This window comes from Falco punctatus (assembly GCF_963210335.1).
Source record: "Falco punctatus genome assembly, chromosome: 1".
NCBI classification, from domain to species: Eukaryota; Metazoa; Chordata; class Aves; order Falconiformes; family Falconidae; genus Falco; species Falco punctatus.
This window is the reverse complement of record NC_137580.1, coordinates 99,495,817-99,522,256: the sequence shown is the minus strand read 5'-3', so window position 1 is coordinate 99,522,256 and position 26,440 is coordinate 99,495,817. Positions and strand designations below refer to the sequence as shown.

At 54.7% G+C, this 26,440-nt stretch overlaps 1 protein-coding gene across 7 annotated transcripts in view; it reads left to right on the top strand.

Moving 5' to 3' along the window:
* Positions 1–1,471: 1,471 nt before the first annotated feature.
* SEZ6L (seizure related 6 homolog like) overlaps positions 1,472–26,440 on the top strand; it is a 67,149-nt gene continuing 42,180 nt past the window's right edge. For all 7 annotated transcript variants that reach the window (XM_080380651.1, XM_080380650.1, XM_080380649.1 and 4 more), the window contains exon 1: positions 1,472–19,856. In XM_080380651.1, the coding sequence (XP_080236777.1) occupies positions 19,229–19,856 (628 nt within the window). In that variant the 5' untranslated portion in view covers positions 1,472–19,228. The remainder of the gene's footprint in view (positions 19,857–26,440) is intronic.

Sequence of the window (26,440 nt, the reverse complement as noted above, 5' to 3'; positions counted from 1 at the left end):
TGTTGCTCGAGGCTTTCTGAGCAGAGACCGCTAATCCAGACCCCGGGATGGCTCACCTTTCTGGCAGTACCGGCACCGCGGTGTGGGAAAGCTGTGTGCAGCAAAAAGCAGCCTCTGTCAGGGCTATTGAAGGCTGCAGAATGAAAAGGTCAGGCTGACACAGCGCAGTCTCTTGGTAAATGATCCCCCAGCCCCATGCCATCCCTCTGCTTGTTTATTTTCTCTTTTGAAAAACACCAGGGGAAGGGAAGCAGAGCAGCTCAGAAACAGAAGACGCAAGGGCAGCAGGATGAAAGGGGCTGAAAGCAGATGGCAAGATGGGGAGGGACCAGAAATACCTGGAAGGCTTGAACTGCAGAGAATCGGTCTAAAATGCGAATAAATGCATTTTCCACAGTGCTGTGCACCACAGGTAGACAGGCAGGGGCTGCCAGATAGGTGGCTTCTACACCATGAAATCAATCCCACCCAGCACACACAGGCATTTCTGCTGGCAAACACTGTTTGTTCGGTCAGGAATCCTTCCTGGGTCTTGCTAACCCACCTCTGATCAACACCCACAGTTTCCAAATGGAATTAGAGCAGCGATGAGTAAAATGAGACCTTTTTTCCGGAGTGGAAAAGAGCTTATGAAAGTGAGAAAATGCCAGGAATGACTGGTTTTTAAGGAGATGTGGGACACGGCTGTGAGCTGAAAGGAAACCTGCGCAGAGCAGCACTGGTAGCAACACAGTTCTCTGGTGTGGAGCCTGGCACTGTACCCTGAAAAACAACAGCCACAGGGACCACACACCATTGCAAGTTCACATGTAAACAGCAATTTGTGCCAACACACAAACATCACTCAGGAATGTCCTTGAAGTACAGGCTCAGCAGTCCCTGAAGAGATTGTTCAATGAGTGCTGAGTTTTGCAGAGTGCAGAGGCAGCCTTGGTCAGAGCACGAGAAGCTCCTGCCCACCCTGGTGCCAGCGTGGGCCAGCCTTTGCTTATAAAAGCTGGTTAAGCAATTGTGCAGCAAGGCTGGCACTGCATGAGAAACCCTGACCACCTCCAGCACGAGCACCACCGGCTGCGCCCCAGCCCGCAGGGAGCAGAGCCTGTCTCAGCTCACCGGCACCTGCCCTGGTGCAGTAGGGCTGGAACACAAGCCCTTGAGCACATCCCAGTCCAGCAGGTGATGGCAGGAGCAGCTCGAATGGCCATGCTGCACTGAACCCACCAGCGCAGGGGGGAGTGATGGACCACGTTGAGTCAGCACGTTCCTCAAAGTTTGGGGTCCTGTGCGGCTCCTTTTGCTGACAGTCAGGTTTTGCAGTGTCCACTGAGATGTCCCTCAAGGCAGTGGCATGCAGCAGCCTTTGCACAAGAGGACACACCAAGAGGGAGAGCTGGAGAGAGCTCACCAGGAGCCGGCAGCAGGGCAGAGGTGGTAGGCAGGTGGGGGCAGAGGTGGGGGCAGAGGTAGCCCCCTCCATACCCCTCCAGAGCTGAAGGCACTCAGGGCAGTGATCTCCCATGTGCTGCCCTCCCCTTCAGCCCTCTCGTGCCACCGGGGCTTTTACCAGCTCTGGGAAGAAGGGGAGCAGGATCCTGGAGCTAATCCAAGAGGCAGCCCCTGCCGTGGGCAGAAAGGCTCTTTGAGGATGCCAGAGAGCATTGTATATGGGCTCTTTATGCACAGGGGAGCTTTTGATGATCACAGAGGGCTTTGCAGGCACAGAACAGAGACGGCACTAAGTAGGGGCATGTACGCTGCACAAATCTGCCACCACATGTACAGAAAAGGAAGCAAATACAAAGGCTTTACAAAAAGTCTTATTTTTTGGAGAACCATAAGAGAAAATTCACTGCCCGTGGTTACAGATGTTACATTATTGGTGTTACACACTCAAGCCCTTGGCTCCAAGCATGAAGGCTTAAACAGCTCATCCTCTCATCATCCTCAGACCCAGGAAGCCACACATGGGGCTGGGGAAAGTCTCCATGACTCAGGGCTGTGTGTCATTGTGCCCAGTGATGGCCCCATCACACCCTCACATGCACGCAGCCCAACAGGTGACCTGCCAGTGACGGGCCCTGTGAGCAGTCAGGACACACCACATGAGTTCATACATGGTGGGGACGCTTGCAGGTGTCTGTGCTCACACACACTGTATACATACATCCATACATGTATGCATTCAAGCTCTGCTCTCTTGGCTTCACATGCATCTGACCTGTGCCTCTATACATAGCTTTACATCTCAGGCTTACAGCTCCCCTTCCCCAGGTAATTATGAAATGGTGATTACATCTAACTCATGCAGAATTAGCACTTTACTTGAAACAGTGATGACTTCATCCTCAGACCCACAGTTTTCCCAATGGATGTCAGCAGAAGCCGTATCACTTTGTGACTGTCCCTGGCTACGGGCCATAACCAGAATCAGAGGGGCAGGTCCCAACACTGTGGAGCTTCTCTGCCCCCCTCACACCCCCATGAAAACCCTCCACCAGCTGTATAGCTCATCAGAAGGCTTGAGTTGCTGAGTGGTAATTCATTACTTGCTCAAAATAAGAGTTTGAAAGTATAAGAGAAGATTGTGTGGAAGCATCTTTCAGCCCCAGACAAGGTCATGCACCAGCACTGCTGAAGGAACAATGCTAATTAACACAAAATTATTATAACCAGGGCATGCAGAGATGGAATCCACCAGATGAGAGGCTGAGCATGCTTTGGACTGGGCAGGCCACATTTATTTCAAATCCGACCCTCGCTGCACACATCTTGCCTAACCCCCTGCCCACCCTCCACCTCCATCACTCCCAGGTCTAATCCTGCAGCTGTGAGCAGAGCCATCACCAGTGAAAGCACCACCACCATCCCTCTGGGATAGCCTGGAGAGGCGGCTCGTCCTGGAGCCAGCTTGTCTGGGGGCTGCCAGCCTCCCTCCCTCTGATCCCCCTGTGTAATAACACACCACCACACTTGACAGCTTCCCTTATCTGCTGCCAGGCTGATCAGTTCTGGCTGTAATTTCATGCTGTTATAAGCAATCACACTTGTAAAGCAAAAATCATGGCTGTGTTTCATAGCAGAGGATGTGAAGTCAGCTTTTAAGCGTTGGAGAAATCCTGGCTGGCAGCTCTTCCCTCCACTGGCACCAGCTCGCCCAGGTGTCCCCGCAGCCACCCCATTCCCACGCCTGCTCCTGATGCACTCAGACCCACTTCCCCATCCCAATCCCTTAGGCTTTTGCTGAGACAGCAGCTTGCAGCATCCATAGCAGGGCATGCAGAGATGCGCTCAGGGATGATCCTGGCACACAGGCAGAAAGACAAATGACTCTGGGCAGCGTCAGAGCCATACACATACAACCATTGCTGAGCCCAGGGCAGCACACAGACTCTGGCACAGCAAAAGGAACAAATATATTGAAAATTTTGGTGCAAAACTTTACTTTTATGGTGGGAGGCTTAAACAACAGTGCTGCTTCTGTCATGAGCCTTCACAAGCCTTTTGCTGGGTCTCAGTCCTTTCGTACAGGGATGCAATGGACCTGTCATTGGGATCAGAAACCACCCTCCCCCTCAAAACCAAGTACTTCTCCCACAAAATGAATCTGACCTTGGAAAGATGCTGCCTTATCTTCCCTGGGCTGTCAAGAGCAGCATGGACCAGGCAGCAAGTGATCCTCCAGCTCCCGCTGCACCCACTGCAGGGAAAAGACAGGAGCTATGAGAGCGGAACCTCCGAAGGACCAAACAGGGCTATTTTTAGAAATAAAAGAGAAGCTTAAGACATTTCCTGCAGTGTTTTTAAGAAACCATTTACAGACATGCCTATGGGGAGGGATCACCCCAGGGAGACAACACCAAACTGACCCCCCCTGGCTCAGAGCTGAGCAGGAGAGCACCCATGCAGATGCGGGCCATGCAGCAGCACCAGCCTGGCAGAAGCCCACCATGCGCCTGTGGGAAGCTGAGCTTTTACTGGGGAGGGTCCCATGCTATGCTAGATGCCAGTTACAGCAGGGGAGCAGCCAGTCCCAGGCACCCCAGGTTTGCTCCAGGGCCTTTCCCCACCCATGCCCATGCTCATCCCTCACACAGGCAGCACAGCGGGGAGGCAGCCTAGGGCTCCCACCCTGCCATAGTGTCCCTGGGGAGCCTGGCATGCCGCACTCCCTCGCTCATCTGCTGAGGGAGCAGAGGGTCCAACAACCACACCAGGGTATTGCTGCAACACAGGGTGGGAAGCCCAGCTCTGCTGGCAAAGCTCTCCTTCACCCCCCACCATAGAGAGCCTTCCCCAGGTGTGCAGGGAAGCTGGGATTTGGCACCCAACATCAGAAGGGCACGCAGGATACCAACCCCTGAGGTGGGCTATCTGTTGTTAGCAAGAAATCCTCTTGCAAGCCAGCCCTGCTAGCACACCGCTCCACACTATTTGCACAGCATCAGCTCAGCCTCTCTCAGTGCACAGCCCCCTCCATACCAGTAGCCTCCCAGGAGGGGTAGTCCTGGCCCTTTTTAATGGCTCTCAGTAGCAAGGCCCAGGTGGAAGCAAGCATCTCCAGGTGGGCTGTGCCCCAGACCTGCCCTTCAGCTCCAAAACCTCCTCCATGCTGCTCCAGTGCCACGAAGCAGGTGGTCAGGTAGTGGCCACCCCACAGGGACATTCAGGCAGTCACAGCCTAGCCCTGCTGCTGCTTCTCTGCAGCCCCTAGCTGTGCACATCTGCATCAGCTCTGGGGGCTAAGGCTGGTACAGCTGAGTTACCTTCTGCATGCTCTGCACAGCATGGTACCTCATCTGCTGTGGGACAGATGCACGATGCTTTCTGGGCACAGCATGCCATGCACCTGCAAAACATCCCTGAGCGCAAGCTGCGGCGTGTGACTCTGCTCCAGGCATGCAGGGGCAGAGAGCTCCCCATTCCTCCCCACTGCAGAGTCTGAGGGAAGGAGTATGAATGATTCCTGCAGAGCCAATTGTGCCTTGCACCACATAGTGCAGCCCTGTGCAGACACCTTGTTAGACAGGCAGAGAACGTGTCGTGTGTTTGGGGAAGGAAACAAAACTCCTTATGGTGCTCTCCATCTGGGCTGAAAGGTTGCCTGGAAGGAAGGACAGCCAAGTGCGCAGGGCACTGTACCAGGGTGAGCAAAATCTGTCCAGCTTCCAGCCCAGCCCCCCACCATGGCTCTGTTTCCCGCCCCTCTGCATCATGTGCTGCTGTCCCCCACAGGTGTTGGGAAGAGGGGCTGGGAGCCATGGGCTCAGTGGGAAGGCACCACGCCACGGCTCTGCTCACCAGGTACCGCAGGGAAGAGGATGCATCTGCTGAGGGCAGCCAGGAAAAGGATGTCAGGCTGAGAATGATGCATCTCCTTTGGCCATAGCAGGAGGGGAATGAGAGCAGCTCGGCTGAGCCGTGGGGCTCCCGTGGAGGGGGGGCACATGTTTCTCCACTTGCAACTGGCGATTTTCAGCAATGAGTTGGGATACAGACAGTCCAACCTGCAGCTTTTCTAGCAGGGGCAAGCTGCAAATGCTTGAATTTAGTTCCAAGTTGTCAAATAGCTTTGACACCCTGATGGAGGACAGCTCCTGCACTCCTTTCACCTTGTTTTTCACTCTTGCATTTCTGAAGAGTTGATATTGAGGCAATGCAATGGAAAATCTTTTTAAAGAGAGATAACTCCCCGGTTGTGTCATTTAGCTTAATACAGGACAACTTTGGCAGGAAAATGTCATTGCAGTAAAAGGCGAGAAGCTCCATGGGCTTGTTGGCATGGCTGGCCCTCAGCTGGCTCCTGGCACACCAGAAACCCCTGTATCCACCTGGGCTCAGCCCCTGCATGGGCATCCCAGCCATGGGCAGAGTCCAGCTGCCTTCCTCACCCCAACCCATTCTTCAGTGGCTACCGGGGGGTGACAGGGCTGCCGCGGAATTGCAGCTTTCGGCAGCCCTCATCCCTCCCAGCCTGCTCAGCCTCCCAGCAAAGCATCTTGCAGACTCTCCCCTGTCCCAGCACCTCTCCAGCCCTGCTTTGGGGCTACAAGGTGGGGTGATTTATTTGGGTGACTGAAAGACCAACACCATAGGAACAATAAAGGCTTTCCCCAGGTACCAAAAAAACCCTGAACTTGGGGAGTTTTCTCCTCCTGGCAGTAACTGATGCAAAAGTGTGTTTTTGGGCAGGAGAACATGTGATGTCCATTCCTGCATGCCCCCAGGGGAACTGCTGCTTTCTACCTTATTCATATTTATAGATCAGGACTTGGGCCCAGCCAGGCTCTTTGTTGGATTTACAATCTGTGCTAATAGCAAGGCTCCTTCCAGGAATCCTCCGAATAGCAGTGGTTTATGTTGTGCCTGAAGCTTTCAAAATAAACAGCTTGTCTTGGGGTTGTGAGGATGATGTGGAGTCGGTCAGCACTTCCCCTGTCACAGCCAACCCCAGCAGCAGGTGAATGAAGCCCTTGGAGGGTGAGGAAGAGCCGGCAGCGGCTCAGGGGACCCTGCGGAGCTGCAGGGACTGTGCCCTGCTGACTGCAGGCAGCAAGGTGTTCAGAAAGCGATTTGTGATTGCAGTGCTGCTTGGAGCTGCGGGATCAGGACTGGGATCAGGATCAGGCTCAGGCTCAGGAGGACATTTGCAGCCACAGCCCAAGCAAACAAACAAAAGAGCCAATGAAATTCCCAACTTTTTCCTTCCTTCCTTCCCAGGAGAAAAGCCAGGGACTCAAACTGCTCTCTCTGATACTTCTCACCCATGAGCTTGCCATGCCCTCATCCTCCATCTTCCCTAGAGAGCCTGGGCCTTCAGCCTCCCAGACCCCCACCCCTCTCCTGCTCTCTGGCTCTGGGGGTGAGCCCCGTGTTGGCAGGGCTGTGCCATTCAGGACTGGCTGCAGCTCAGGAGAGGGATTATTGATCTGCCGGCATCCCATGCTGTGGTGAGAGCCTGCTGCAAAGTTTAATTAATTGATCAGTAAGTGCTCAGAGATCCCCAGAAGATCGAGCCACGTAATTACTGAGTATCATCCGGTGGCACTCAGAATAATTGCAGTAACTACTGCTCCAGGCTATTCTGAGAGGCCAAATTACCTCGGTGTTTAATGTCACCCTCTGGGGAGAGACAATATTCTCCCCGAGCCATACAGAAGGGACTGGAGAGCTGGCCTTGGGGAAAAATACCCCTCTCTGCATCCCCTGGGATGCTGGTCCTTGGGGAGAGGCTGGGGACAGTGGGAGGATGGTCTGAAGGGTGAAAGATGAGGAGCTGCTGTTCAGCCTACAGACCTGAAGCAGGGACCTTTCAGATCACAGAATTGTTCAGGTCTGACAGGACTGCTTGAGATCATCTGGTCCAGCCCCATCAGTAACCCCATCCATCAACCCCCACCACCAATGCCAAGGAAGCCCGTTGAAGATCTTGTGGTTTGGGCAGCAGCGCTGATGCGAAACTGCTCTCGCGCAAGCAAAAGGGCTCTCCCGTGGGGAAGCCCTCAAGGGCTGGTCCCCAGCACGCCCCAGGGACCTGGGGACTGAGGCTTTCCAGAGGAAGGCGCTGGAGCCTAAAAAACTGCAGTTATGCAGACATTCAGCTCCATGTGGGTTTCTCTGACAATTCCCAGCCTTATTTTAGATTTTTACGGTCTGCCATAAAACCAGTTATAGTAAATTATTAGACCTACATGTGGGCTGTCAGGAGGCTTCTTCTGTTTTAAATCCCCCACAATGTTGTTAACTCATTGCACTCAGCTGGGTCATGTGGACCAAACCACATCCCTCCATCCCCTGTGTTCTGCCCCCACAAGGCGTGTGGGGCTGGAGCCTCATCCCCTTGCACCCACACTGGGCTTACGGGTGGATAAACATGCCAACAGGGAGAGAGGAACCTCAGGGGTGATTTTCTGAATACAGGGGCTGTGCTTTGGAGGACAGATGGGGGTGCTGCATCAGGTGACAGCAGAACACTGTTATCCCTGGAGATATTTGAGATAGACATCCACTGCTGAGCTGCCCCAGAGCAGAGCTGGTTCTGCACAGCCAATGGGCATCATTTCCCAAAACACAGGGAAGAAAAGCAGCTGGGGACAGCCTGGTGCCAGGGAGAACGTCAGCTGGCCAAGCAAGAGTTCTGGTAAGAGCATCACCATTCATTGCACTGATAAAAGCACCACCATTCCTCACTTTGAGGGCACCTGCTCCAAGAGTGGCAGAAGCCCCAGGCCAGATGCAGCTCCCAGACAATCTCTTTGCAGCTGAAGCTGCTGCAGCCAATTGTTCCCCCCCCCACCAACTCCATTTCATGTGGTTCTTGTGTGAGGAACCTGCAAAAGACAGGACATGTAGGATGACAGGAAGGTTTCCAGAGATGTATCCCCAACTTCACCTCTTCAGTCCCAGCTGGTAATGATATAAAAGTGCAGAATAAACCCCCTGGGTATTTTGCATGAAGGAGCATCAATGCCAGAACATGCTGGGCTTGGGAGCCAGCGAGCACACGGGGAGCCCGGGCTGTGTGCAGCGTGCCTTACCCCACAGCTTTGCCCAAGTGTATGAAAACCTCTCGTGAGTCAAAAATGGTCCTCACTAAGTCATCCTAATAGCCAGGTTGGGGAAAGCAGAACAGTATTTGCTTCTACTGCCAAACACAAAGCAGAACCTGATCTCTTGGGTGCTTGGGAAAGTTTTACAAATTTCCTTGGTTTATTCTATTAACCCTGAGGCTGCTCCAAGGAGCTCAGCAGTCATGTCTGCAATAACATGACCTCCCTTTAACCCACAGACATGGCTCCTTCCCCGCTTTCCCAGCTGCTCACCAGTGCAAAGCCCAGCTCCCAGCCCTGCCTGAGCTGCAGCCCAAGCAGCTATGTGCTTTGGTGCAATCTCAGGGCAAGAAGCCTGGGCAGGACATCTCTCCAGGGGCCAGGAAGAGCTGAGCGCACCAGTGTCATTCAACTGACAATTGCAGCAGGCTCGTTTCTTTGCACAGTAATTAGCTGCAACTGGAAACCACTTCCACAGTGGGGTAGGAGCTGTGTGGAAGTGCTGAGCTCTTCTTCAGGCAAAGCACCACAGATTGAACTGCAAACATTGCTTAATGCTGTTGTGTTTCCCCGATGGGTAACTAGCCCTGCTGGGCTGGAAAGTGGCCAGAGCTGTGATCCCTGCTGCACCACTGTGCTTGTCTGCCTTAGCATGGAGGGATGCCACCACTGGAGTCTGTCCCTTCACAGGGCTTGCCTGTGCCCCTGCACCCTCTGTTCCAGCCTCTTGCTTGCTCAGGAGCTTTGAGATCCCCAGCCCCCACAGCAGGCTGCGGCACCAGGGCTGGCATCGCCTGATCAGAAACCACGGCTAGAGCCATCCTGGGGAGGTGTCTCAGTCCATGCCTGATGGGATGAGGTGACTCACAGTGAGTGGGCAGTGGACGTGTGCCCATGCCAACACCAGCTAGCATCCTTCCTCTGCAATGATACCCCACCCCTAGCTTTGAAATATGTCTATAATAAAGCTGCACATGAGTAGAGCCGCAGGGTTTTATTAGCGGTGGTGCTGCAGACACCCCTGGAGAGCCTCAAGCCTTTTCCAGACATGATGAAGCCACCAGCAAGGGCAGCAATGGGTTTCAGCCACCCATCTGCTGGTGCTGCCTCGGAGGGTGGAAGCAGTTCTGTCCTACAGCTAAATCAGGTTTGAGGACAGCTGAGCACAACAGGCAGCAGAGGCAGAATGGATTGCTGGGTGCCCCAGGCAACAGTGGCAGGCCCGGGAGCAGGGTGTCTGCAGCAAGGACATGCACAAAAACTCTGCACAGGGTTTCTCTGAGCTGGCTGGAGAGGCTTGGCTAGAGGGTGGGCCAAGGAGGGAGCCCTGAAGTTAAGCCAGGGTGAATCCAATTGCTCCTGCACATATGCAGCCTCAGGGCAATGACTGCTCCCTTCCCACATGAATCAATGTAGACACAGAGGAGCTTAACACTGGCATGGAGCCCTTGCTCTGTACTCTACAAAGAGCTTATCCTCTTGTGGGACACGTGCTTATAAGGGAGGCAAGAAAAAATAATCTCTGTTGTCGCAGTGTCACCATCATCAATGTTACACGTGCAGCTACGAGTCCGAAGAGACCTTTCTGCTCTAGCACTTGTAAGTACTGAGAATTAAAAGCAAGCCTGCAGCCCACGAAAGCCCCTTCCATGACAACTACTTCTCTCTGCCAAGCATCTCAGGACCTGGCCCAGATCATCATCTGAAAACACGTGGATTTGTGCTAATTGTAATGGAGGCACCGGGGGACGTAGCTGGTTATCGCCGGCTGCACAGCAGCCCAGGGGCCCTTCAGCTCTGCCTCCCCAGCAGCTAGCTGCCATCCTGCTTGGCACCACGGACTCACCCAAGGTGCCCAGCAAAGGAGTGTGTGCTCCTGTCCATAGGTGCAGGCACGAGTGCATAGGTGCAGGCAGGGCTGGCAGCTCTTTGAACCTGCAAAGCATGTGCCATGAGCAGGCAGTGAAAGGCAGGTCCTTTCGGACAGGCACAGGCGCTGCTTGTAATGTGCCAGAGCTGCAGGAAACAATGCTGGGTGCTTTCAGCCGGCGGACTATTCACTGCACAAACATTTACCAATAGCCCCCTGCCTGCCTCCCCTCCCTCGCCAGCAGGCAGGGCACGGGGGTTAATGGGCAACATTACACAGTAAACTAGGCATAAAGATTTGCATTTGTTGGAGACAGAGATTTCCTTACTAGATGGTTTGTGTTTGCAGTACATTAGCTAATCTCATTTCAGCTTGCGCTATGTCTCCCACCGTGTGAATGCACACGCGCACACACTGCGATGCTGAAGCCCTGCCAGGGCCCAACACATGTTGTTTCCAGTTTGCCTGCTCCTCCCTCCTCCCCAGCCTCCCTCCTGCCTTTCCGAGTCGTGCTTGGATCCCCACAGAGCCCCCCAGGTGCTGATGCTTCCGCAAATGGGGAAGGACTGTGGGGCTGAGGCCATGATGCCTTTGCATGCTGGCTGCTGTGGCACGGTGCCGGAGCCACCACGGTGGCAGAGCTGGGCTCACTGCCCACCCTTCCAAATTGCTCAGAGAAAACCCCTGCATGGAGCCATGGCCAGATCCTGCCGGGAGCACAAAACCATGTAGCTGGCACTGAGGGACAAGCCCCTCCAGGAAGACCTGCTGGATCCCATAACCAGCTGTATGAAGTACTGGGAACCAACATTGGACCTTCCAGCCTTGACAAATCTCTGTTTGCAGGACTCTGACCAGGTGCTGGGAGCCAAAGTACTGTTATTTCAGAGGAGGCATTTATATAGCTGCACTTAGTGACTGCTGGTAGGTTTATATCAACCCCTCATCATACTGACACACTCAGCAGCATGAAGTTAGAGCAAGCCTTGATAATAGCTCTGCACAAGTGAAATGTTATTATTTTGCTAAGATCTCTGGGAATAAATAGTCCTGTATCTGTGTAACCTCACGGTGCTGCAGGACAGGCAGCATATGTGCAGCATGGGTGCAGGTAGCAATGTGCATGGGATGCACATGGACCTCCCAGCTCAAGGCAGTGTACAAGGGCTGACCTGGCCACAGTCTCAGGTGCTGTGTGTTTTAGGGGCTTTTCTCTTAAAACAATGGAAAAGCATCCGCCCAAAGGCACTTTGCAGGCAAAGGGACAAGTCTGGAGGCAGCTAATGGCTTTCCACCTGCGGGAACTGCGGAAATGCTACCAACAAAGCACAGGCTCGGCTGCCAAGCTCTTACAAGCTAATCAATTAAAGCATCACAGCTTGGAAGACGGGTCAGAGCAAAGCAGCACAGTATGGATTTTATTTTTTCATGAAAAGAGCTTTAGAACAAATCCTCTTTTCCCCCACAAAGAGAGCAACGAGCTCCTGCAGAGAAAACCAGCCCCAGGGCACCAGGGAGTATCCATGGGTGGGCTGGGAGGGAACTGCTGTCTCCCCAGCAAGGCACAACCACTCACTGCCAGTTAGTACCATTGTCCTTGCTCTCTGTGTCACCTGGTTCATGGGTGCTGGCTCCCTGGGTGATGCCCAAAGCATGGGAGGTGCAGGTATGTCCCTGCTAACCCATGGCTTTGCTGTGGCTGAGGCACAGACCCCATCAGGAATTTGCTGTGTGTGAGGGTTGCCACTGCTTCTCTGCAAAGCCAGGATTAAATAAAGCTCCACTCCTTGCTCCAGCTGCAGGAGCTGCTGTCATGGTGGGTGTTTCTCTGACCTGTGTAATGCCAACTGCTTTTGCCACTGCAATGGGGCCCTTTGACCTCTCAGACCTCCAAATCCCTTCCACCACTGCCCAGAGCACAGCTTTCCCATCCCAAGGCCCTCTGTTTCATGGCACAGAAATTAGTGTTTGACTGGCTGGGCTACAGCTGGTTTAATAATTCATTCTGCACTGTGACCTGGGTGCGCCATACGACTGCATGTCTCCACACAAGTTAACCAACCTGCTAATCTCTGGCTTGTAAATCTAATCACTAGTGATTTTGTATTTACCTGCAGACCATAAGTGAGTATGTGAAGCAGTGACAGAGCTAAGCACTAGTTCTTAACGGACTCATTAATAATTCCTCGATTTGAAGATGATTCCTCATTGCTGTTCTGTGAGATCTGTGAATGAGCTGGTTCTTAACTCACTTAAGATGCACTGCACTGATACTGCATCATGCTGCTTTTCATGAGAATACTGCTTGATACCACATCAAATAAATTACAACAACCTATGACAGTGATTCAGGTACCTTCCTCCATCAAATGTATGATCTCTTCAAAGATTACAATCAGCTGCTTCACAAAATTTGGTTTTCATAATGCCATGGTTATTGGTGCTAATTGTAATCTGTTTTTTCCTTCTTTTCCCTCTTATTTCACTGTTCCTTTCACTTTACCCATGGTCAGCCTGTGCTGCCCAATGGCTGGGCTCGCCTGCTCTTCCAGTCTCTCCAGCATCTCAGGGATTATTCCCATTCAGCATCATCAAGAGGTGCTGATTGCATCAGCTCCTCAGAGAGTGCTTTTAAGATTCCTGTGGGGAAATTATTTGGGCTAGATGGATTAAAAGTATTTACCTCTGGTCAGTGCTCAGTGCCAAGGTCTGCAGGCTGCACCCAGCCTGTCCCGCAGACGCCTCAAGCCTTCCCCGAGGCACTCCTGCCCAGCTTGAGGTGCTGAGCACTGATGCTGTGCCATCCTGCCTGGGGCTAGGGGACCCCGAATAGCGTGGGGAGACAGTAGTGTGAGAAAGCCAGGACATCTTCCTGGAGACAACTAATAGATTACAGTAAATGTAGAATAGTGCAGAGGCAAAGAAATCACTTTTTTTTAGAGGCAGTTGGATAGCACTAAAGCCATGCTGCACTTTGCCTCAGTTGAAAAAACCAAACTTCTAACAAAACTTCTTTTTATTCTTCAAGGAAGAATTGCTAGATAGGACAAAATAATTCTCATGAATTTACAAATCCAGTTTTCTGTATCAGTAACAGTATCTGGTGCAGAGTAACATCTCTTGCAATTTATATGGGATGCAATGAGTAAATACCAGCAGTGTCCTGGCATGAATACCAATTTTGAAATGAATACGGAGAATGGAGGCCCAGGTAGGAAAACATCAACAAAGTGGGTGTTTTCTGACAGCTGGCACTGTGCAGAAGGTGCTTGTGGAGATGGTTCAAATGGGCTGGCCACGGAGCTTGGACATGGAATTCAGATGCTGACTGCTCCTGCATGCTTTGCCTGATGCAATTCCTGCCAGAAACAAAACCCAGAAATATCACAACTAAAAAGTCCTTAAAAACTTTTGGACAGCACAGTGCAGCAGTGAATTGTAGATATGGCAACCAGACCAGCATTACTGCCTTGGTAAAGAGTCTGTCAGCCATGGGTCAGAGTTGGCTGGAATTGCTGCTGTGCCTGAAGCTGGTGGAAGCCTCTCTGGGTGCTGCCATGAAGAGCTTTAGTTAATTAAGCTGTGAATTATGCATAAAGGATAAAACAATGCCTGTTTTACGGCTGGGGAATTAAGGTGCCACAGGCTCAGGTAGGTGCTCTCAGGCTTCATCCCTGCTGCCCGATGAAAGCATTTGCTCCAGTAGCGGGATGGCTCCCTGGGATGTGCCACGGGGACTCATCCCTGCAAAGCCATGCTGTGAGCCATTGCTCAGCCGAGGGATGTTGAGGTGCAGTGCAGAGGTGATGCCGTGAGTCACAGCCACCAGGCCTTGGCTGGTTGCTTGGCCAAGGAGCAGCTGGGGGGGTGGGCCACCTAGCACCCCAGGCAGGCTGCCCATGGGGTCCCTTCCCTCCCGCTCCACAGGGACGCTGCTGCCTTCCATCTCTGCAGCGGGTTTGTTTCGCTCAGCCCCCTCCAAACCCCAATGAGCAATAGAGAGCCTATTTTTGAGCTGTGCAAAGTCTTCTCCTGTTGACAAGGAACAAGGACTTCCCTCCTGAAAGGGCCCCCAGCTGTGCCTGCAGGCACTCACTCAAAGGGGTTGGAACTGAGCCTGGCCTGGGACTCAAACCCCCCATTCAGGGCTGGCATTTGTAAGGCAGAGCAGGGATGCAGCCCGCTCCAAAAGCCAAAGGCTGGAGTGGCTTTGCCATCTCAGAGGGACAAAGGCCTTTTCTGCCCTGGGACAATATTACCACTCACCAAAGATGCCCCCCAGCCAGCAAAGCTTGGAGACTGTTCCTCAGAGCCGCCATTCAGCTTCACTACAGGAGACCTCAGCTTCCAAGTCTAAAGCTGAGGTTATTTTTCCGCTTCCTTCTGCCATTGAAACCTCTCCAGGCACTGCAGAAAAGGTGGTGAAAGCCTCCCAGGAAAGCTGTAGGGAGGAAGCTGGCCATGTATGTGCACCGAGGGCTTGAGAGGGCAGGAGCCTGGCACCCCATGTCTGCCCCTGTGCCCTCGAAGGAACTCCTCTTTACAGCATGGAGCAGCTGTACTAGCCTGGGGTCCCAAACAGGTCTGTCCTCCCCACCCCTCCATCCCTCTCTCCAACCCAGGGCTGCCGTGTACTCGCCAGCACTGGGGCCCCACTGCCCCACAAGAACCAGTGAAAACCCACCTTGCTACTGGCCGACAGCATCTCTGCTCAGAGCCCCTGCCCTCTTTACACTGGCACTGGGGAAAGGGACCTGCACCCAACTCGTCTTTAAGCTGTGAGGTGCTCCACTTCTGGTAGCTCAGGGTGGAGGTCTTGGCTCATCAGGAGAAACTGCTGTGCCCAAACTGGGAAAGCTCCTTCCTGCAGCACTCGAGGTGCCACCGTGGCCACCTGCTCTGGGCATATGCTGCTGGAGTGCAGCTGATGCGGGTTTGCTTTCTGCATCCCTGCTCGGCTGCAGCTGGTGCATCCCCACCTGCCGGACACCACTGACTGGCAGCTAACAGTGATGCTTCGGCCTGGGCTCAGGGATGACTTGGCTGTCCTTGCAGGGGACACCCTCAGGGCTGGGAACAAGGGCCCAGAGATGTGTCACTATCCATAAAATCACCAGAGGCAGCCAAGGGTTCCCAGCCTCTCAGCTGAGCTAGAGAGCTTTAGATGCAGGGAATCAGCTTGTTAGTGCTTCTGCAGGCTGGGCACTCGGCGAGGTTCATAGCACGGTTGGGGGAAAGTAAAACCTGCAAGGGCGCTGGCTCCCTTGCTGGCAGCACAGCAAACACCCTGGGCGAAACCCCCACAGCCCCCCTGCCCAGATGGGGACGGCCAGCCCCGGGGTGTGCAGACGCGCAGAAGGTGTCTCTGCACCGTCCCTACTCCTGCACTTGCAGGTTTCAGCACAGCAAACAACCCCGCTTGGCGGGTGCGCCAATGCTGTGCTGTGCCCTGTGCCTGCCCGGTCTCTGCCCGCCACCTGGGAGGTGCCGGGGGGTCCGATGGCTGCAGTGCCAGTCCCACTCCACTGTGGGACAGATGCTGCCAGGCTCAAGGCAGAGGTGTCTGCAGGGTCCTTGGGCAATGCCCAGGCTGGATGGAGCCTCAGCTAGTGCTGCTCCTGCCCCGCAAGGTGCAGGGAGCTGGGAGCAGATGGTGATCAATAGGTGTAACTGCAGAGCAAATGCAGCAACACTGGGCTGCTGCATCACCGTCATGAAATTAAATGAGAGATTGATTTTCCAGGCAGTTTGGATCTCATGGATCTTACCAGCTGTGACAAGTGGAGCTCAGGCATGGCCAGCATTGTGGGGCTGACACCTCCTTGCGCTCCTGTGCACCAAAGAGAGGCAGCTGGGAGGTGGCTGGAGGCTTGGGCACCCTGAAATGGGGGCAAAGCAGGTCTGAGGGGCTTCAGGCTCTTGCTAGCATCGCAGGGGACAGGCCCCAGGCAGGGAGCCAGGCAAGACTGGACACAATGGGAGGGATGGGGAAGCGCAGTGTCCCATGCTCCCCCACAGCTGCCCCTGGCTCACCGGCATCAACTGCATCCCAAACTGCAGCGAGCAGCACTTGTCTGCTCACCAGAAAGACACTGTCTTTCTTGTAACATCTTATCTTCAAGCTTCTCCTCCTAAGTCACATCTGACTTAATTATGGTAATTAAGATTGACATTAATACAAGATTAAAATGTGAAATTAAAATTAGCTGTGAAACTTATCTGAATTTTTAGTGTGCTTATTGATTTTCTTCACTGTTAATCAAAGGTCTGAGGTAACCACCAGTGAACATGGTGCTAATTAGAACAATGCCCACTAAAGTGGCCTCAGGGGACTATTCTCTTTGTTTCCTTTTGAATACCCCAGGTTTCTGACCACACAAACATCTGCAGCCCTGAGGACTGTCAAAGAAGCAATAACGATTTCTCCTTTTCTTACACACAGCAGTGTGGCTGCCTGCTTGTGAAGCCACCATCTCGCACACTTTGGCCACTGGTGCTCCCTGTATGCAGCCGAGCTGCACACGCAGTGGTGCACAGTGATGCATGGCCATGTGCAGTGCTGGAGGAGCTGGTGTGGCTGGAGGGGGCTCTGGACAGTGGTTTCCTGGCTGCAGGCAGGAAGGCCCCGGTGTTTTGGTGGGGGCAACAGGAGTGTGGTGACCTGGGGAACATCGAGGCGGATGGCTCCCCCACTGCAGACATGGCCGTTGTTTCTCAGGCTGAAATTTCACAGGTCATTAGACCTCAGCACTGGCTGTGCGGGGAGGCTGCAGGAGGAAAATGATTCAAATCACCCAGTTACACACCAGCTACAGGGAGTGCATCCCACGGTGCTTCCCACCCCATACCCCGGCATGCGCTCCCACCTCCCCACTGTCTCCAAGCTCACTCGAGTCCTCAGTGAAGCTGCTGGAGGGGCGAGGGGTCCCCAGCACCACTGTGAGAGCCCCGGGCTCACCAGGCAAGCACCATCCCCAGCAGCCAGCGACATCCCTCCCCCCCAGCCACAGGCACTTCGGGGAGTCTGGAAACACACCCCAAGAGCCACACGGCTCTCGAAGAGCAGCAGCAAACCCCAGCTGGTGCCAGGCTTGATGTCCCAGGCTCATGGGGTGCCGTGCCAGCGGGGAGCCGAAATTAGGCAGCACTCCCTAATCCCAGTTGGTGAGCCACGGCTTGAGTTTAACCATTCCCTCTCCATCACTAACAACTTTTGCCACTTAGTGGGCATTTCTGCATTACAAATACAGCATTTGTTCTTTTTTCCTGCCTGTTACCATGGCGCTGGTATTATTATCTGGCTATCTTAAAGAGTTTACTACAATGCAGATGAACATAATAAAAATCACTCAAGGAAAACTGCTAAATGAGAGACAACTTTTATCTTTAATAACGTCAGGTTGGGAAGGAAGCTGGGGATAGCGCAGAGAGGGAACCAGAGCAGGCTGCGCTCGTTGTGCCTCAGATAGCTTTGTTAGACCAAATTAAACCTCTGAGCAAGCGAATCCCACTTTGTATATGAAAATGACAGTGTTAAATAATACACTGCACCTCTTGGTGATTTCTCTCCCTTTCTTATTTTGTCCTTCTCTCGCCTGCTGCCCAACTGCTCCCAGCTGGCAGCAGTGAGGAGTGACACAGGGAATGCAAATGACCCCGCTGCCCACACAGCCTGCCTCACGCTCCTCAGAATCCCCCGGCTGCTGCTTCTCCCGCTTGCAGTGGTGTCGGGTGGAGGAACACTGCAGAGCCCAGCAGGGAAAAGGGCAGCAGGATCGGTCCCCATGTTTGGACGGTTTCTTGACTTGATGTGTTCTGCGTGGTGGCATCTGTAGTGATACCAGTATGTGATTATTGTTGCTGAGGTAACCGAGATCAGTGTAATTGCTCTCTCGAAGGTAGCAGGGACTTCTCAGATGGCAGCATCAACAAACTGGCTATTTGGGGGGAAGGCTGACCTCAATCTTGTGGTGTTTGACACTTGTGTTGAGCTTTGTAACATTGTTCTGGCTATTTGACTTGACTGGCAGAGTGGCTGGGAGAACGAGGCAGCTCTCACCGGGAGGTGGTTTACAATAAACATTTCAGGGTAGGACTTGGGATTTCAGGACCATGAAACCTTCGGTTCCTGTTCTTATGAAAGTCAGTGTAATTGCACCGTGTGCTCTGACAGGCTCAGGAGGGGCCTGCTGGAAGCTCCTAGCTTACTGCAGCTTCTGCTGGCCTGGGCAGCAGGGATGGACCAGAAGGGACCAGGGCCAGAGCAGGAAGGGAGCATCTGAGAGCCATCAGGCCCACCCTCCAACCTGTAGGCAAGAAGGTTGTGGAGCTCCGGGGCCAGGGTGCTGAGCAGGGACTGCACATTGCTTCTCTTGCTGCAGGGCTAAGGAGACACCAGTGCTCACCCATGGCCATGGTGCCAGCCCCATGTCATTGGGGGTTCCTGCTTAGCTTCCACAAACTGTGAGCTCTCATGTGCCTGGAGCCCACCACCCACCGTGGCTGGGCAGCTCCCCTGCTGCCGGGCTTAGCTGGCTCCAGCAGCCGGACCAGACCCCGGGGCACCCATGATCTCAAGGGGTGCAGGGGGCCTGCATCAGCCCCCCCCCCCCCCCCCCCCCCCAGCACCACTGCCCTATTGACAGCCTGCTTGTGGGGAACCCGAGGAGAGGGAAAAGGGATAAGGATGGGCTTAAGTAGGGAGGCAAGAGGGGTTTGGGGTGCTGAGAGGGGCTTGGGATGCTGAGAGGGTTTGGAGATGCTGAAGTAGGCTTGGGGTGCTGAGGGGGGCTTGGGGACAAGGGACAGTGGAATGATACAGGAGACTGGGCACAGGCTGAGCGAGGCCTGCAGCAGGGAGCACAGCCCCCCCCCCCCCGCCCCCCCCCGCAGGCTGGGGGGGCACCGGGGCCCCCGGAGCCTTGGAGAACGGAGGAAGCCACGGGGGACGGGGGCGGCTGAGGAGATACGTAGGGGGCTGCGGGTCGCCGGGGCAGACCCGGGCCGAGGAAAAGCGGCGGGTCGCTGGGGCTGGGGCTGGGGCCAGCCGGGGGGGCCGGGGGAGCCGCGGGCGGGGCCGGAGCGCGCGACGCTGCGCGGGGACCGGGGCGGCCACCGGCGCCCTCCCCCGCCGCTCGCTCCGCACCGCTCCACGCCGCGCCGCGCCGCTCCTCTCCGCCCTCCGCCGCTCCCCGCGCCCGCTCCGGCTCCGGCTCCGGCGGCAGCCCCGGCCCCCGCCCCCGGCCCGGCCCCGCTCGGCTCGGCTCGGCTCGGCTCGGCTCGGCTCGGCTCGGCTCGGTTCGGCTCGGCTCGGCTCGGCTCGGCTCGGCTTGCAGCAGCGCGGAGGTTCCGCCGCGCCCGCCGCCGCCGCACCATGCCGGGGCCCCGCGGGCTCTGCCTGCTCGCCCTGCTGCTGGGCAGCCCCGCGGCCCCGCGGCCAGGTAAGCGGGGCGGAGCGGGACGGGGCTGAGGCGCGGAGCAGAGCAGGGGCTCCTCGGGTACGGCCGCCGGGGCCCTGCGTCTGCCGGTCGGGGGTGCAAGCGCTGCCGGGGAGGGGGCACCGGCCGGGGCGGGGGTGAGGGGGGACGCAGCCGTGGCCGGGGAGGGGGAGCTCGAACCGGGAGGGGATGCTGGAACCTGCCGTGCTACCGCCGACCGGGCACCCCCTGCTTCTGCTGCTCCCCGGGCCGGGCTGAAACTTCTGGCATTCCTTGGAGAGGACAGCGCTGGCACCGGCACCGGCACCGGTGGCGGCGGGGCCCGGCGGGACAGCGGCGGCTCAGCACCGCGGCGCGGACAGCTCCCGCCGCCCGGGTCCTGCCGGGGCCGCCCGGGCAGCCGGTCCTAACGGCGATCGCTGCGCAACGGGGGCCGTGTCCCCCGGGGGCCCTGCGGACCCCCCGCCTCCATCCCGCCCCTGTCCCCAGCCCCCGGTGTCCCCAGCTCCCGGTGCCCTCGGTGCCAGGTCCTCGCCGCTGTCCCCGTCCCACCGGCAGTGGCATGCAGGGGGTGATCGTGGGGTGGTGCATGTTTACCCAGGGGCTGCATGTTCATTCCACGTGTTCCACGTTTCCACGCAGATCCGCTCCCTCTCCCACTGCCGTGATGGCAGACCTAAGAATAGGCTCCGGGACCTGTTTACGGGTGACTTGACAAAGTCATTGCAAACTAGCGCGGTGCTTAAAGATCTCTAGAGTGGTGCCTGCTCCCGGCCTGCGGTCACTGGAAGGCAGCGGTGGGGAGCAGCGGCCGGGTCTGGTGCGCTGCTGGCCGTGGTTACGGTGTGGGCTGCTCAGAGGGAGAACGGCCTCGGTGCCTGCCTGTGCTGCAGTGTTTGTGCAGGGCCCGGGAGCTGACCTTTAGGGCCGATGGTGCGTTTTTAGCAAAGATTAACAGCTCTTGGTGGCAGGAGGGCTGTGCAATGCTGCCAGCTCGGCTTTGGTTTCTGTTCTCATGTTCAGATCGCATTAAAAGACTGACTTTTTTGGTCTCAAACCTGGCTCTCCATATAGGTATTCTATTACAGAAACCGTCCTTCTTTCCATGTAAAAAAGCAAAACTGGGCATAGATTATGGCATTTTCTCTCTCACCTGCATGGGTTTGTGTTCTGTGCATGGACATGCATGTACATATGAAGGAATCAGGTCTGAAGTCTCTATCTCCAATCGCTGGCATCCTGTCTCAGTGTCAGAACAAATAGCAAGACACATTTCTCCAGCGTGTTACACAAACGATCTCATCCAGGCTGCTGGTGAGCTGCTGCAGGAGATGTGTGTGTACAGCGATAGTCCCCGTGCTGCCAGGGGGGCCGGGGGAGCTGGGCAAATAAACCGGGAGAGTGCAGGGCCCAGGACAGGGCTTACAGCTCCAGTGCTGCCTCGTGCTTCAGAGGCGGGGGGGTGTGCCCCAGTCCCGAGCACCTCCTGGGAGCATCAGCAGGAAGCTCAGCTCCTCAGGAACAGGATTTGGCCCTTATGGCAAGCACGATCTGTCATAAATCTCAGGGCAGGAGAACACAGCGTACTGAAGTCCTCTTTCCTTGGCAGAGAGGGAGCTGATAAATAGTTGATAAATAGTTGACCGTTTACAAGGTTTGGCAAATTATTGCTGTAAAATCCCAAACTCTTGCACATGCAGCTCTGGAGCTGACAGTGACGTGGCAGCTCTCCCCATTCCCCAGGGGGTGGCTTGTCGATCTGTTTGTAGGAGGTCACAGCCGGGGCTCAGATTAGCAAACCCTGCTGTTCTTAAACTGTGAGGGGAAGCAGGATCAGACCCTGCAGAGAGGGGTTTTTGTGCTCTGTCTGCCTGCTCTTTCAGTTCGTGCTTTCAAGAAACAACTAATTTCACATGACTTGCACCCATCGGTCGCTCAGCTGGTGGCTTTTTGGTGCTTTGCACTTGTGAAGCCATTTAGATCAACACAGAGGAGGTGTGAAAGCCTCTCCTCTCGGCATCCGCTTACAGCCACCCACCAGCACGGAGCACAGCAGCAGAACAGGCAGCAGAGGCACGTCCCTTCGCAAGGACTTGTGCCAGGAGGCTCCGGGCAGCAGCGTGCAAAGAGCGCTGTCACAGGCATGGATACTTATTCAGCGTCGTGAATACAGCGTGCAACCACGGGGCGTGCAACCACGGGGCGTGCAAGCAGGCCACGTCCAGTCCGGCAGCTGCAGGCAGGGGAGGGCAGCAGTGCTGCCTGTGAGCCCGTGCTGCCCGAGTAGGCTTGGACTGGGACCGATGCTGGGCAAAACCCGGGCGCTGGGGACGGTGGGGACACAGCCAGACCCTCTGGGAGGTGCGGGGTTTCTAAATATATCCCGTTTGGGGTGTCCACTAGAGGTTGTGATGAGACCAGCAAATCCTTCCTGAGGCTGCTTGCCGGTTGCAGAGAAGCAACTCGGGGAGTGCTGAGCATCGGGCTCCACCTAGCCCGGTCACCTGGGCTCCCCCTGCTCTTCTTCAAGGCATTTGGGCACCTCCAGGCTAGTTGTCGAGCAGAATAGCGAGCTACAGGGGATCACCTGGCTTTGTGGTGAGCGCAGCATCATGGGAGAATTTTTCCAGACAATCAGGTGTGTCCAGCAGGAAGGAAAACCGAGCATGAACTCAGCGAGTGCTGCAACAAGTGAGCAGTGTGCTCTCACTGCAGTCAGCTGCACCCCAAGTGGTACCATCTCAAGCAAAGAGATAATAGCTCACAGTCAGGCTGCCAGTGGGCTGTGCGGCCAGAGATAACAGGGAACGGAACTTGTCTGATGGAGAGGTATCAGAGGCCCTAATAAATGTCTCCTCTTCCTTCTCTCCCCCTTGGCAGAAAGAATCAGGAAAGTCTGGATCAGTAGCAAATGAAATTAGTATCTCTCAGCTCTCTACTTCTCCTGTATTGCTGCCTTTATGAATATATGAAGATGCTATTTAAAGTGTATGTTTTGTGGATGTCAAAGATGTTTCCTTCTATACATTTTTAACTTTGTCAGTGCAGAATTTGATACGAGTACATGGGGCTGAAGAGGCAGGCTGTAGAACAATTAAGCTAAACAAGCTGGCTTGGCATACAGAATGCCACACAGAGGTCTTATAAAAGCAAACCGTGTAAAAAGGGAAGTGCAGAACATACTAGTGTATAATCCATCCCTTGTAGCTCTAAGTCAGATTCCGCTGGGTTCAGAAATTAATAGATAATAAGTCATGGAAGAGCCAGTATGCACAGAGACATGGCAGGGCATCACTGGATGGGTAACACGGGCATCAAAAATGTCTGGTGTGAGAATGGCATGTCCTGCCAGAGGGCAGGGTTATTCCTGCGGGTATTCAGGGTCAGAGCCTGTGGTGCTTCATTATCCCATTTTGAACAAACAGATATTTTTTTTTAAATTAAATGGGCTCTGTATGATTAAATAACATGCAGCTTTTGATCTAGACTGCAAGCAGCCTCAGAAATCAGTGTATTTTACATCCTGTGTCATTGCAATGAGTACAGCCAGTTCCAGTGGGCTTTGGAAAAAAAAAAAAAGAGACTAACCTTCTGTGAGCAATCCAAAAGTAATTTACTTGATGTGATTTTATTTTTCAAATATCTGAAAGTGGTTACTGAACAGTATAATAGCATCATAGAATTGTTTAAGTTGGAAAAGACCTTTAGGATCATTGAGCCCAACTGTTAACCCAGCACTGCCAAGGCCACCACTAAACTATGTCCCTAAATGCCACATCTACATGTCTTTTAAATATCCCCAGGGATCGTGACTCCACCACCTCCCTGGGCAGCCTATTCCAATGCTCGATCACCCTTTTGGTGAAGAAATTTTTCCTAATACTCAATCTAAACCTCCCCTGGTGCAACTTCAGGCCATTTCCTATTGTCTTGTCACTTGTTATCTGGGAGAAGAGACCGACCCCCAGCTGGCTACAACCCCCTGTCAGGCAGCTGTAGGGAGCAATCAGGTCCCCCCTGAGCCTCCTCTCCAGGTTAAAGAGCCCCAGTGCCCTCAGCCGCTCCTCACAGGGCTTGTGCTCCAGCCCCCTCCCCAGCCCCACTGCCCATTTCTAGACACACTGCAGCCCCTCAGTGTCTGTCTTGGAGTGAAGGTCCCAAACCTGAACCCAAGATTTGAGGTGAGGCCTTACCAGTGCCAAGTACAGGGGGGTCACTGCGCTGGTCCTGCTGGCCACACTGTTTCCGATACAAGCCAGGATGCTGTTGGCCTTCCTGGCCACCTGGGCACACAGCTGGCTCATGTTCAGCTGGCTGTTGACCAGCACTCCCAGGTCCTTTCCCACCGGGCGGCTTTCCAGCCGCTCCTCCCCAAGCCTGTAGCATTGTATGGGGTTGGTGTGACCCATGGGCAGGACCTGGCACTGAGCTGTGTTGAACCTCATACAACTAGCCTCAGCACATCGGCCCAGCCTGCCCAGCCCCCCCTGCAGAGCCTCCTGCCCTCCAGCACATCAACACTGCCCCCAGCTTGGTCTCATCTCAAACTTACTGAGGGGGCACTTGATTCCCTCATCCAGATCATCAATAAAGATATTAAACAGGACTGGCCCCAGCACTGAACCCTAGGGACACCCCGTGTGCCCGGCTGCCAGCGGGATGTAACTCCATCCACCGCAGCTCTTTGACCCAGCCACCCAGCCAGCCTCTTACCCAGTGCAGAGCACATCCATCCCAGCCAGGAGCAGCCAGTTTCTCCAGGAGAATGCTGTAGGAGATGGTGTCAAAGGCTTTAGCAAGGTCCAGGCAGAGAACATCCACAGCTTTCCCCCATCCGCTAGGCAGGTCACCTTGTCATAGAAGAAGATCAGGCTGGTCAAGCAGGACCTGCCTTCCATAACCCCATGCTGACTGGGCCTGATCCCCTGGTTGTCCTGCACATGCTGAATGATGGGACTCATTATGATCTGCTCCATAACCTTCCCTGGCACTGAGGTCAGGCTGACAGGCCTCCAGTTCCCAGAGGTTCCCTCTTTCCAGCCCTTCTTGTAGATGGACATCACACTGGCTAACCCCCAGTCTGCTGGGACCTCCCCGGTTAGCCAGGGCTGCTGATAAAGGATTGAAAGTGGCTCGGTGAGCCACCAAGGAAATCCTGTTACAAAACACAGGTTATATTTTAATTAGCATAACGTGCAGTTACATGGCTGGAACTGGAGCCTGCCAATAAATATCTTTCAGGAGTTCAGATAGATGTCTATAGGAAATACAGCATGAGCACTGGCTTTCCAATTTTCCAGTCCATCAGGACAGATTTACACTCTTGTCAGCAGTATGAAATTGCTGAATTCAGTGGGGAGAGAATTCTGTGTCTTTAACCACTTGATTTGCCAGGCACAGGGTGCTCGGTAAGGCAGGAATGTGTCCCTGCTTCGGTCCGAGGGACACAGAAGCAATGTGGGGGGGTCGCCCACCAGACGGGCAGGATGAAGGATGAAGGGTGAAGGACGGCACCCTGACAAGCACCCACTCCCTTGCCTTGCTTTAGGGCTTCGGCAGAGCCAGCACCAGGATGAACCACACCAGTATCAAATGCAGTGCACAGGGCAAGCCCTGGGGCTGTTGGCGGTACCTGCCCATCCCCCTTCATTAGCAGAGTGGTGCACAGGGACAAAGCCGACATTTCCAGCAGACCACAGCTCAGGAGCAGACACCCCAGGGTGCAGCCGTGGCCAGCACCCATAGCAGCAGTGATGGGGACCTGCCATACTTCCAGCCATGGCCTTGGGACAGCAGTGGGGAGCAGTGTGTGTGCCAGGGGGGGTTAGATCTGCTATGGGTGGCAAACAAAAGTGCTTCAAAGTCCTTGTGTTGGCTGTGCTAGGCCAGGATCGACAGCCCTTGGGGAGGGTACTGGCAGAGCCCAATGAAGCTGCTTTTCTACTGCTGCTTTCAGAGGGAGGTCACACACATGTGGTCAAACCAGCCACAAGAAAATGCCATTGGACTCCTGCCAAAGAGGCACAGAAGGGCAGGGAGCCCCTCTGCCTGCCCCAGCAGCACCCACTGTGCAGGGTGCTCATTGTTCCCCCTGCCAGCTCAAAGGGAAGAAGTGTTTGGCCAACAATGCAATTTAAAGAGAGACAGAACAATCTTTAACATGTCCTAAGGTAAAACACTGGACCCCATGGAGCTGGAGGTCTGGGATCCCAGCTGAAGCCTGGGACGTCTCCAGCCATGCTGCAGTGCTGTGAGGCCCGGGGCACAGGTCCGTGCTGTGTGCTACTCTCTGCCGAGATGGAGAGCAAAGCAGAGAGTGTTAGGAAGGCTCTGGGGAGGCTGCAGGAGGGTGAGGGAGGATTTGGCATCACTCTGACTCAGGTTGCTGTGGTTCAGCTGCTGCTCGTAACTGGCTTTCCAGAGCCCTTCCCAAAATGACCTGCTTCACAACATAATTTTTCAAGCTGATGTGCACGTGGGTGATGCCTAGACCAGATGCAGGGAGGTGACTTGTGTGATACAGGTGCTTCAACTGCTCTCACTGCAGCCCTGCACCTAACTCAGTGTCGGGGCACCGCAGTCTGCAT